This window comes from Denticeps clupeoides, unplaced genomic scaffold (assembly GCF_900700375.1).
Source record: "Denticeps clupeoides unplaced genomic scaffold, fDenClu1.1, whole genome shotgun sequence".
Classification (NCBI taxonomy): domain Eukaryota; kingdom Metazoa; phylum Chordata; class Actinopteri; order Clupeiformes; family Denticipitidae; genus Denticeps; species Denticeps clupeoides.
The window spans coordinates 131,640-144,139 of record NW_021630102.1 but is presented as its reverse complement, the minus strand read 5'-3'; the positions used below and the strand labels follow the sequence as shown (position 1 = coordinate 144,139).

The 12,500-nt window shown below is 51.2% G+C and overlaps 1 protein-coding gene across 4 annotated transcripts in view; it reads right to left on the bottom strand.

Annotated features, from left to right (window-relative positions):
• LOC114783568 (neuropilin-2-like) overlaps positions 1-11,240 on the bottom strand; it is a 27,526-nt gene extending 16,286 nt beyond the window's left edge. Inside the window, exons 1-6 of one of the 4 annotated variants that reach the window (XM_028969070.1) lie at positions 10,776-11,240; positions 10,151-10,332; positions 6,283-6,513; positions 4,265-4,420; positions 4,015-4,184; positions 3,295-3,450 (exon numbers count right to left, since the gene is read on the bottom strand). In XM_028969070.1, coding sequence (XP_028824903.1) covers positions 3,295-3,450; positions 4,015-4,184; positions 4,265-4,420; positions 6,283-6,472 — 672 coding nt within the window. In that variant the 5' untranslated portion in view covers positions 6,473-6,513; positions 10,151-10,332; positions 10,776-11,240. Of the gene's footprint in view, positions 1-3,294; positions 3,451-4,014; positions 4,185-4,264; positions 4,421-6,282; positions 6,514-10,150; positions 10,743-10,775 lie in introns of those variants that run through there. The other 3 variants (XM_028969069.1, XM_028969068.1, XM_028969067.1) reach the window with 3 other exon arrangements.
• Between the last annotated feature and the right edge of the window lie 1,260 nt (positions 11,241-12,500).

Genomic DNA, 12,500 nt, shown 5'->3' with positions numbered 1-12,500 from the left:
TCTGTATGTAGACAACCACACACACACACACACACACACACACACACTGTCTGGTCTGCTTTAATGCAGGATGGATTCTGGAGTCTGGACCATTAACTGGGAGCGTAAAGCTCAGATTTTCTCCGTCTGCTCTGTTGCAGACAGACGGGTGGGGCAGGGAGGGGATGACCAGAGCACATCTGGCTGTGGGTGCACTCCGAGCATCCCCCCAACACACACACACACACACACACACACACACTAAACCCTAATGCCCAACAACAACTACATCTTATACAAATCATGAGAAGATCAGGCTGTCTGCTCCAGGCTAGTCTGTCTGTCAGAATCTATCTGTGTGTGTGTGTGTGTGTGTGTGTGTGTGTGAGGGTAGGTAGGGGGTCTAGGGAACGGGGACACAAGCTCTTGATGGTTAAATAGGCCAGTGGGGTGGGGGACAGAGAGGGGATCAACACACACACACACACCCCAGCCAGACAGGCTTCTCCACTCTTCTCATTTGGCTGTGGGTCCCACATCTACTAAATGAAAGAGTAAAAACGAAGAAAGTGAAAACGTCGGGGGCAAAAAGGCAGAAAAGACTAATGAAGAAGCAAAAACATGGTGTTTGGACAGGTTCAGAGGGGGCGTGGCAAGCAGGGGTCATGGACAGGTCATTACTGCAGTAAGGCGAGGTCAAAAGTTAATGAGATAGGAGCAGGATCTGCAACACATCAGCCAATCACCAAAACTCTCACTGCTCTAATTAAATGGAAAACTGACCAATCATAATCAATCACGCGATTTTCATATATAAAAACCGTAACTGGTCCAACTGGTTCGTCGGCGTCCGTCTGTTGTGTTTATCCCGCATACGGATCTGAATGAAAAACTGACCAATCATAATCAATCACGCAATTTTCATATATAAAAACCGTAACTGGTCCAACTGGTTCGTCGGCGTCCGTCTGTTGTGTTTATCCCGCATACGGATCTGAGGATCATGGTGATTACAGTAAACAAGTTGAAAATCTGCCCGGCAACGGGGTGGGCCGGACTTCATCTAGACTTGCATGGCCCCGCCTACTCGGTTGATCTGAATAATTCAGGCCGTCATGTTGTGGCACCGTGACTGGCGGGTCATGAAATTATGAAGCCCCACCCAGTCCCCCCCCCCCACCACCACCACCACCACCATCCTGCGGGCCTGTGTGGGACGGCGTCCACTCAGGCCTTTAAGAATTCATGGGTTCCCCACGTGCTCATTCATCTCCTCGCCCTCCACCGCTTCTTCTGGTCCTGGCACACGATGTTGTTGTCGTGGCGATGACGGCACCACGGGGAGTTCTGCCGACTCGGTTCTGTTCAGGACACGACCGCCTGCGTCTCGCTCGGCACAGATGAAGACGTCGACCGTGGAGCTGCTTCCAGCTGGATGGGCTCCAGCCTCCAGCGCTGTGTGTGTGTGTGTGTGTGTGTGTGTGTGCACGTGTGTCAGAATAAAGCCCCCCCACCCACCTCTCCAGAGGTTGCTGTCAGTGGCAGTGAAAAGCGACGACTCCGAACTGCTTGGTGGGCTGTTTTCCCGCCGCTCTTCCGGCCCTAGTGGCAGATTTACCGCGGTGACAACGTGGCGAGTTTACTGCCGTAAACACCGCTGCCATTAAGTGTGAAAATGTCACCGATTACACACGAGTCCGTGACGGCGAGTGTGTGTGTGTAGGAGGCAAACACAAGCGACGAAGCGCCGCTGCCACCTACACCCAGCATGCACCGCTCCATCAGAGACGCTAATGCTAATGTTTTAGCTGTGACTGGCAGATGACTGGCAGAGGCCAAGAACCGCAAGAACCATGAGGAAGTCCACTCCAGGCAACATTTAATAGACGTAATGGACTTTTTTTCTCTTCCAGGAAGTACCTGGAAATGGACTTCATCCAGGCTCTAAGTGCCTGACACACAAATGATAAAGTAATCAGAGTAATGGGATGAGATCTGCTCCATGCTCCCTGCCCTTCATTGGCATCTCATCTAAGCTTCAGCCAAACTCATATCATATCGTATCGTTTAGATGATTAATACGCATAGAACAGAAGAACCATACAGCAACTATACCTGTCTGTTAGTCATTTTAGGGTTATGCAGGAACCTTGATCTGCTGTGTATGTTTGGGTCAAAGGTTGAAGTGGGCATTGCCGTACATTTATCTAGAACCATATATGAGCTCATACACTTGGGCGTACCTGGAGAACCAGACCATGAGAAGGTTGAGTTCTATGTTGTATACCTTGCAGATTTTATTGCTGTTGCTTCTTACGTTCCTCCTGACATTCGTCCTATAAAGCAGCTAAAGTGCAGCTCTGCACCAGCATATTGATAAATCATCATTGGAGGATGAAGTGGCGTATTAATCACCAGGTTACAGAACCATAAACTCCTCCCCCCGACCGACCGATCTGTAGATACCGACACCGACGCGTCTACACTGGTTCTCAGGAGGAGAGCTGGGGGACCTGTGATCAGTTGCTTCTCGCCCTCCAGGAACGCAACCGTGCCTGACCTGAGGCACTAAGCCCTTAATCAAGAACCCTGACCACTGGAGCCACACTCACTGGTCAATCCTCTTCCTTTGACCGCAGGGTTTCACATAAGCATCTTTCAGGGCTTATAGTTTAAACTCTGCCAGTGGGGATAGTACTGCGGGATTAGCCGTCACGGAACACGCGAGAACACTGGTACCATGTGCCTCTATAAGGCCACTTGGGCGGCGGGTACAGGTTTAGAAGCCCAGGTACGTGTGTGTGTGTACGTGTGTGTGTGTGTTTACTCATGACTGTTCACACAGGTGTGTTTAGGACGGTTAAGACAGAGTGATGATGAATGGTCCCTGCCTGGCAGGTAACCCCTCCCACGACCCCGTGTGGGGGAGGAGTCGGATGACAGGAACTTCACATCTCCTCAAGCCAATGCTGATGAGCTCATGCTAATTGGGCCTCGTTGGCAAAGGCGCACTAATGGGGTTTAATTGGGAGGAGTTCGGACCGCACACACTCAACACGGAGCAGCTTGGCTTTTAATACGAAGCAGGGGAGCGAAGCTCCTTCCCCACAGCTGACACCTGGGGAGCCCTGTGGAATAAATTAGGCGAATGTGGCATTTGTTTTGTACATAAACAGTGGCAGGTGTGTTCCTCCTCCTCATAAAAACCCCCAAAAAGAAAAGGGCTCACCAAAAATGTGCTGTTTTTCTCAACCTTTCTTTACCAGAAAGGTGCCTTCAAACGCGACGAGGAAGAAGAGAAGATTTTTTCATTACCTTGTGGTTCTTGCCGTGTCTGTACACCATCCAGTCTTCCCCATTGGTGCTGACCTCCAGCTTAAAGGTGGTGACGTAGTAGGACTTCTGCGTCTCCTTGGACACAGCGCCCTGAGTGGAGATCCCTGCCAGGACCTTGAGGAAGTGGAGGTCCACCTGGGAGATAGAATGAGAGATAGAAACAGAACACGTCATTTCGTGTCTGTTTTTAATGTTCTGTATCCAACGGGGAACCAGATTCTGAAGGATAATCCAGATGGTTTAAAACGCAGAATCAGCAGGAATGTGGAATCACTGCAGAGATCTTGTTCCTAACAGGAGCATTTTAATGATGATAAAAAATAATAAGAATTGTGTTGATGGTTCTAGTTCTGGAAATGGGTGTTCTAGGTCAGTGGAGAACTAGCATCTCCTTCTGTATTTCTGCTTTATAATGAAATGTTATGAATATTCCGATTGGTTCCATGTTGAAGTAATGAGAAGCAGCTGGTTCTGGACAGTGTTCTGTGTGTTCGGGCTCCAGGGCACGACATCTCTGGTGCGCACGGCTCATCGTTCTCCATGTCAAGAACGTGGAGCCGGGGTCCATCATTCCCCTGCGAAGTCATGTGACCGCAGCTGGATCAATAACCCAGCAGACTGCTGCTAACTGCCTGATTGTCCAGAGCCTCCACCGTCCATCATCAGCCGGTTAGTGCTGGAGTGTGTGTGTGCGTTTACCTGTATGTACTCCTTGTTGCTGTCCTCGCTGGGCGTCCACGCGTTGTCCTCGTTGTTGAGGCGCGCCTGGCGCGGCGACCAGCGTCCGTCATAGAAGGAGGAGGAGGCACTGATCTGTCCGTCTGAGATCTGGCCCGACTCCATCCCAAACGCACTGCTGCAGTGGAACGCTGGAACAGCAGGGACAGAGACACAGATGAGGTAGAGCGTCAGAGAGGAGAAATCAAGATGGTTCGTATGTTGTACTCACTGTCACTGACGTCCTTGTACGTCATGTTGTAGCGGGCGGAGAACCCGTCCTTGGCCACCGCCATGTCAGTGTGGAAGGACAGCGAGAGCAGGCCCGTGGACGACCGGATCTCTGGCGGGATCTTTACACCACAGTAGCGGCCAATCAGAGGAGCCACTGTGGAGACATGGGGACGCCAGTCAGAGACGCTTCATACCTGAGCCCCATCCTGGGGGTCTGGAGGACGCGTCCCAGGCCAGACAGGAGCCACCCGTGCTGGTTTGGGTTCATGCACAATCCATTTCCAGCATTTATCAGACGCCCTTATCCAGAGTGTCTTACGATCAGTAGTTACAGGGACAGTCCCCCCCCTGGAGACACTCAGGGTAAAGTGTCCTGCTCAGGGACATGATGGTAGTAAGTGGGATTTGAACCTGGGTCTTCTGGTCCATAGGCGAGTGTGTTACTCACTAGGCTACTACCACCCTACTACCAATCCCACAATCCCCTGCTTTTTGGGAGAGTGGCTGGCATTTGGTGCCTTCTGACCCCTGTCTGGATTTCTGATGTTTGTTTGCCAACAGACGTGCTTGATAAGGATTTATGAGGATAAATGGAGTAAAAGTGGGACGACTTTCCAAATCTTTATGGATCGAGGGGAATAATCCTGCTGCAAATCGAGTGAGCGGGAACGAGTGTGAGGTGTGTGTGTGTGTGTACTAATCTCATTTCTATATGTTTACTGATAGAACAACCTGTTCCTACTACAGTGGTGGGGCAGTGGTAAGCGGTCCCGTAATCAGAAGGTTCAAATCCCGATCCGCCGAGGTGCTACCGAGCAAAGCCCCATCCCCACACACTGCTCCCCGGGCGCCTGTCATGGTGCCCACTGCTCACTCAGGGTGATGGTTAAATACAGAGGACACATTTCACTGTGTGCACCGTGTGTTGTGCTGCTGTGTATCACATGTGACAATCACATCACTTTGCATTCGGCAACAAAATTTATGATGAAATATCTTCATCTTCATTCTTTTTTACTTAACAAAGATGACCCGTTTAATCACGTACTGTTATTATTATTATGCAGTATTTCTGTTTCCTGCGTCTCCCATCTGATCGCGCATATGGCGCCACTTTCGCAATATGCATTTATTCGATTTCAGGATACTTGTGGTGGGTTATCAGACGGCTGGGAGAATTGACAAAACGAGCTTTGGACACGTTCTTTAAAATGAAGTGGAAAAGAAGCAAAACAGGGAAAAATGCAGTTTGACTAAAAGAAAATGTTGTTTTTGTCTGTTCTACGCGGTACATTTACATTTACAGCATTTATCAGACGCTCTTATCCAGAGCGACTTACAATCAGTAGTTACAGGGACAGTCCCCTCGGTACTTGTACTATACTGACTGGGTCAAATTGAATTGCATTAATAAAAACGAGACTAAAATGGTTATGGATAATTCTGACTAAACTAAGACAAAAATGCTGACTTTTTGACAAGACTAAAATGAGTCTAGATTAATAAAGACAAAATATTACAGCATGACGGAAAGACTAGACTAAAACTAAAATTAAGACAGGCCACCAAAAAGCACTATAGAGAGGGGACAGAAAGACAATTCCTTATTGTCACCAGTTGTCAAGCATCTACCCTCATCTGAGTAACCTGAGAATGATATTCTACAAGGTGGTCCAAGGAAGGAAAACTGGTGAAATCAACACTCACTGGCCAAGAACACACAGTGAAGTGAAGTGATTGTCATTGTGATACACTGCAGCACAGCACACAGTGCACACAGTGAAATTTGTCCTCTGCATTTAACCATCACCCTGAATGAGCAGTGGGAAGCCATGACAGGCGTCATCAGCAACCTTCTGATTATGGGGCCACTTCCTTAACCACTAGGCCACCTAACCGCTAGGTCAGGGTGGACATGCTGACCCACCACGTGTCCACCACTAATGTTCACCCCACTGATGCATTTAAAGTAATGATGTAGGAAACTAGAAGGTTTAAAATGATGAGAAAACTCACCCTGAGGGAGGCCGTCCCATACGTCCAGCCAGTCATACTTGCAGTCTCCCTCACCCATCATCAAGGGGTCATTCTCTAGGTCAAAGGTCAGGAATGTGAGCGTGACTTCCATATGCGGTGGAGCGATGATGATGAAGGAGCACTCCAGGTTGTGGGGGTATTTGTCCGGAAAGCCAGGAGACTCGATCATCCCGGACGGGCTGGTGAAGTTCCGGAAACAGTACTCAGAACCTGCAGTGTGTCAACAAAAACACATCTACATTTTACAGCATTTACCAGACACCCTTATCCAGAGCGACTTACAGTCAGTAGTTACAGGGACAGTCCCCCCCCGGAGACACTCAGGGTTAAGTGACTTGCTCAGGGACACGATGGTAGTAAGTGGGGTTTGAACCTGGGTCTTTGTGGTCTTCTGGTTTATAGGCGAGTGTCTAACCTGCTAGGATACTACCACCCCACAAACACATACAAAGGAGAACAACCCTGTACTTTGCAAGGCGGTGTCACCTCCCTATCAAAATGAAGATGGTGGGACGATCATTTACAAGAATTCTAGCACTTCATTAATATTAGTAGAAAATAAGCACAATTACAATGAAAAAGAATGGAGTTGGATCTCTTCCGGACCTCCGGAGACAGCTGCCTGTCAGCCTCCCGTGGGGGCGTGGCCTGGCAACACAGCAATCTGCTCTCCCCTCTCCCGATTCTACTCGTGCCGATCTCACTCCTCCACCTAGCGACACGCTCATCAGCAGGCTTCTGGCGTAATACGGCAGGCGGACAAAATAACGGGGGAAGTGGAGGTGAGGGGTCTCCAGCTCCCACGTCTCATTGCGTATGCAAATAAACCTGCCCTGCAAAGCTCACCTTCAGCTCCAACAGATGCGAGACCCCTCCAGAACTCCCAGCATGCCCTGCACTCTCCAGATTATGTAGCTTCTATTTAACGCTGTCCTTCAGTACACCCTGCAGGGCCAGAGGGCCCTTATCTCCTCACATGGAACCACACGCCCACACAAAACGCTGAAGGTGGTGTGATGGAGAAACAAAGGCGGAGAAAGACGATGCGCAATGCCAGTTTTATAACGTAAATCCTCATAACTCACGTCCAGCCACATTCCACATTCACATCACACTGGGCCATGGACCTTCAAACCAGGTCACACCAGGCCATAGATATACATGCCAAGCCATGGACCTCCAAACTGGCTCACACCCAGACAGGGACCTCCAAAGCAGGTCACACCAGGCCATGGACCTCCAAACTGTGTCACACCAGGCCAAGATCTAGTGTGCAAGATTCTTCATGGTGCTCCCGTACAAATTCTGCTCATCTATCATCTTCACAAGAATGTGATGTAACAGTTACCACGGCTGTTGACCTTTGACCACTAAATCGCACTCAAGTGAACAGGGTGGTAGTATCCCAGTGTCCAAGACCCAGGTTCAAACCGCACTTACTACCATTGTGTACCTGAGCAAGACAGGTAAGACACTTGGTGAACTTGTGGAGGTGTCAGTAGGTATGAGATCTGTTCAGCGTGAGAAAAGAATTATACAGGATTCTACGTAGATTGCTTGGTAACGCGGTGATGTTTGGCAGAATTCACACAGCGAGTGCTGCAGGTCACCAGCAAACATCTGGAAAAAAAAAAAAAACCTGAGCACGCCGTCTTCGCCCACACGCACCGCGGTGAGACAGGAGCGGCACAGAGGCGTCAAGCTTGAACGCGGCATCTTCAGTCTCGCACGCGTGAGTGTGTGTGTGTGTGTGTGTGTAAGGAAGGTTCCAGGAGACTCTGACTGCCTCCAGAAGTGGGGCTTTAGTGTCAGGACTTGCTAGCGTTAGCCCAGTTCAGTGAGCGTAACACACACTGACCTCTGCATGCACGCCGCAGCTACACCGCCTGTGTGTGTGTGTGTGTGTGTGTGTGCACTACCGCCCTCTGCTCTGTTGTTAACCCTCATTAGTTGGCGTGTTTTTGAAAAGCGCATTCTTCCTCGGCAGCGTACGGCGAGCGCGGCGTGGCCACGCCCAGCCATCGGTCGGCGTTGCTGGGTAGAACTGCTGGGGTCTCTCTCGCTTCGCTTCACATGCTCCAGGCGACCCCCGTCTCTCGCGTTACATACTTTGGTGAGGCGTCTGTCTGCGTTTTCGATGCCCCTCCCACCCCCAGCAGACACCAACTGCGATATAAAGTCAATTTGCCTGCGAAATGAATCCGATATAATCCCGGATTACGTGGTCTGAGAGCAGATCCTGACGAGGATTAGGTGATATTACACCTCAGCGGTGACCTCTGACACTGAGGCTGTGTGCTTCTCTGCCCAGTAACACCAAGGTCCAGTCACATGTCACACGTCACACCCATGAGCATCTGGGACAGCGGGGGGCCGACAGGCCCCGCCCATACGCTGTCGCCGCAGGTAGGGGGCAGGACCCCGTCGTCCTGCCATGTTGGGGTCTGGAGGGCGGCTCAGTGGGAAGTCTTCCCTGGGTAACCCTGGCAACAGTGTCAGCAGCACGTAACTGGCACATGAGTGTGTGTGTGTGTGTGTGTGTGCAGGGGGGGTTCCACAGGGGCGGAGTTTATGGCTGAGAGGGTTAAACTCTATTGTGACAAAACTGGGGCAAAGTAAAAAAAAAAAATAGGACATGGAGTAAAGAGGGGGGCATATAAGGGGCATAAGGACAGGCCATCAGGGGGTATGAAGGGTCGGAGGTCAAAGCTGTTAATACTCTTAACCATATCCCTCCACCTCATGTCCTGGTGATGTAGTCCTTCACCGGGAGGGTGGAGGTTAGCAGCGGGACGTCCACACACCTCCAGGACCAACATCAGACATAATGTCACTCGCTCTCTCATTAGCCACGGCCCTGAGGCATGCTGGGAAAATTGGACAAGTTGTTGACTTCCTGACGAAACACGAAAGCGAGGATTTCATGTCCTGGGACTCAGCAAAGTGCCGGACAGACACACCTCCCCCAAGTGTGTTTACACTAGACCCTATCACAGGGAACAACAACACACACACACACACACACACACACACACACTTCGCTCTGCCAGGAACTCCAAGCTGCCTGAAATATGAACATGAACCCAGCACCCGTTTAAAAAAGCTGCTGGGATTCCACACACCACGTGTCCTGTGTGTGTGTGTGCGTGTGTGTGTGTGTGTGTGTGTGTAAAATCCGGCTGACTTGTGGAGGGGAGAAAACACGCCCCAAGTTTGTCAGAATTTTAAAATTGTAATTAGACGTTTGGTGAGAAATAACAAGCGAGATTTCCATTCGAGAGCCGGCGCTCCGGCCCACGCACTCGGGCTGAGCTGAGCCCGCCCCCCCGAACACCCACCGAAACCGCACAGAGAGGATCCGGTAAAACCATAGCAACAGAATTCCTCGTTCCTCTGCACACGTGTGAAAAATGATAATGTGCCGCATACGAGATGGTCAATAATGGCGTCGGCCATGGTGGCCGTGGTAACGGGGCTCGTGGGGACCGGTCATTCCGAGCCTGGGTGGCCGTGACAGTATCTGGGGGGGCCCGCTGGGCAGGTATTTAAGGCCACAGCTGCTGTCCCCCGGACGATTCGGCAAAACACTCATGTCTGTCCAGATATTGTCCCCAAAGTCCCTCTCTGGAGAGATCGGGTCACAATCAGGCCTCCCCGGCCTCCCATTTCCCTCCTCTAAACACCGCTTTCCCCGCCAGGCGCTTTGATGTGTAATCGGTCTGCGATTGCGCTGGAAATGCCGCGCTGGCAAGTCCGACGAGCCCTTCGAGGGATCAGAGATGACGCGATCTCCAGGACCATGAAAGCCACGCCCAGTACAGCCGAGACGACGACGGCGGGGACTCACCCGTCTTGTAGAGCTCGTAGCGCAGCGAGAAACCGGCTCCCTGGTGGGCGTAGTCAGAGACGAACTTAATGTGGACCACCGGGCCGGAGGAGATGATGGCCGGCGGCGCGATGTTGCTGCAGTGCTTCCCAAGCAGCTCGGCCGACTCGGAGTCCCCGTCCCGGATCTCGATGAAGTCGTACCTGCGAAAAAGACACATGTCCTGATCAAGGCAGATGTCATGTACGGAACAGTATAACGAGAGAGCCGCTGGCTGTGGTAAATACGGTAAACCATCGTGGCTGCGAATCTGCTTTTATATCTACGATGAGCGGCGGTTTGCCACCAGAAAGAAGACGTGAAGAATCTTCTCCAATTTAAGATTCAAACGACACTTGACCCCAGCCGACCTGCTGCCGTCTCTTCAACAAACACACGTTCTTTGTTTTTTTTTCTCCAACCTGCTCACACACACACACACACACACACACACACACACACAACCTACAAATAACTTGCAACAAATGCATTCTGCTGTGGAATGCAGAATGTGTGTGTGTTTGAGAAATCTTCTTGCTCAGCTGCCGGGTCTCTGGTGTCTCTGGACGTTCCGTTACTGTCACCAAAGCCGACTCCTCCCACTGACCTCTGAATGCTGACGATAATGGTCAACGTTACCGAACTTCTCCAGCATGCAGGAATCTGCGCGTTACCAGACTCCCATCATGCTTTGCTGCCGACGGCTGCCACGTCTCCGGCCCGAGCCCCTGAACCCGGAGCAAGACGAAGACACAACACCCGGCCTCTGCTTACGCTCCGCCTGCTGAGGGTCACATAACTCCCGGCACCACGCCACTCAAACCGCGGCCTGACGGAGGGGGACAGGTGTCCACGAGAACGGGAGACTAAAGCCGCTGACGGTTCTTTTTTGCCCCACAAAAACTTGTTCTATTAAACTCGATTAAAAAAAGTGCCTCTCTAGCTGTTGAATCCAGCGACCCCAACGACCCCAGGTGACCCCAAATACGTGGAGAGATGCTGAATATTGGAAGATTAAGATAATATGATCACCCTGAAGATGTTGATCTAAAGGTTGTAATTTTCAGCAGAAGTTACACACACACACAGCCCAGGACCTGAAGAGCCGCTCTGCGAAGAGCCGCTCTGGTAATTAGGTTGTAATTGATTTTCGTGGAGGAGCTCCGGTTAGTGGAGGATTAGCCGTGAAGAGCTGTGAACGCCTCAGATGCTGATATTGACTGTGTCTCCCTCTCACGTCTCCAGAGGTCCCTTGATGGACGCGCGTCCGCGCTCAGATGTACGGCCCCTGACGAGTTGTACGGAGTGTCGTGGAGAGGCGGAGCGGAACTGTTCCGCGCCGGGCGTCTGGCCAGGCCAGTCCCTCTTTTATCCGCTCAGCCCCGGGAGCTGCCGGGGGCCTTCGCCGCTCAGCTCCAGACGGTGAAATTGAAATTAAATAAGGCTGAGAGTTGTGCATAGGAGAGCAGCAGGCGCTCCTCTGGGGAAGGGTCTAATAAGCCATGAGTGCCTCTGAAATATTAAGTAGACGCTGGGAGGAACTCCCACCGGACCGGGGCGAACTGCCATCTTCAATCGGCCTGGAAACAAACAGCATCTCCATCCACACTGGGCCGAGACGCTCTGCTGACCACGGGTGAACCCCTGAGCCCGTGCCCACCTCGGCCAACACGACCAAAACATCGATACGTTCCTCGTTAATCACTATGCTCTAAGTGAGGAATCTGGCATGTGAGCACGAATGAGAAGACTTTTTTAACCCACAGCACCCAAATCCGACCATCTGGTAAGTGTTTCCTGGAACATGAGCCCCCAACCCCCCGACTTCAAAGGCCCCAACATGAAGCGTGTTAGGAACAAGGCGCCATTTGCTGACCGTGACCCATGGCCAGAAGGAGCGAGTCTTGGCTGGGACCGTGACCTCACGCGTTTGAGGGACGTGTTCCATCGATTCCTCATTAGAGGTGGGAAATGTGCATCGATCCCCCTGCTGAGCTTCCCCTGCGGGGGTGTAAGAAGAGACCGAACTCACAGCTACGCTTCAACAGAGCATCAACAGGGTGGCCCAGTGGTGGAGCACCGTGATGATGAAGAACCTACGTCCATTTCTTTATCTCGACAGGTCTTAGTTTGGTTCTACAATGTAGAAATATTCAGAACACATCACCTAGACTGTCATAGATGGACCACCTCCTACCACAACCTCTCAAGTGTGTGGTACTGTCCACTGTGTGGACCTTCAAACATGGACTAAGACTAGCACCCTGACCCATATTGGTCTGTTTTGGACTTTTCAACACCATGAAAATCAACCTGAAGCTGTACAAAGAAC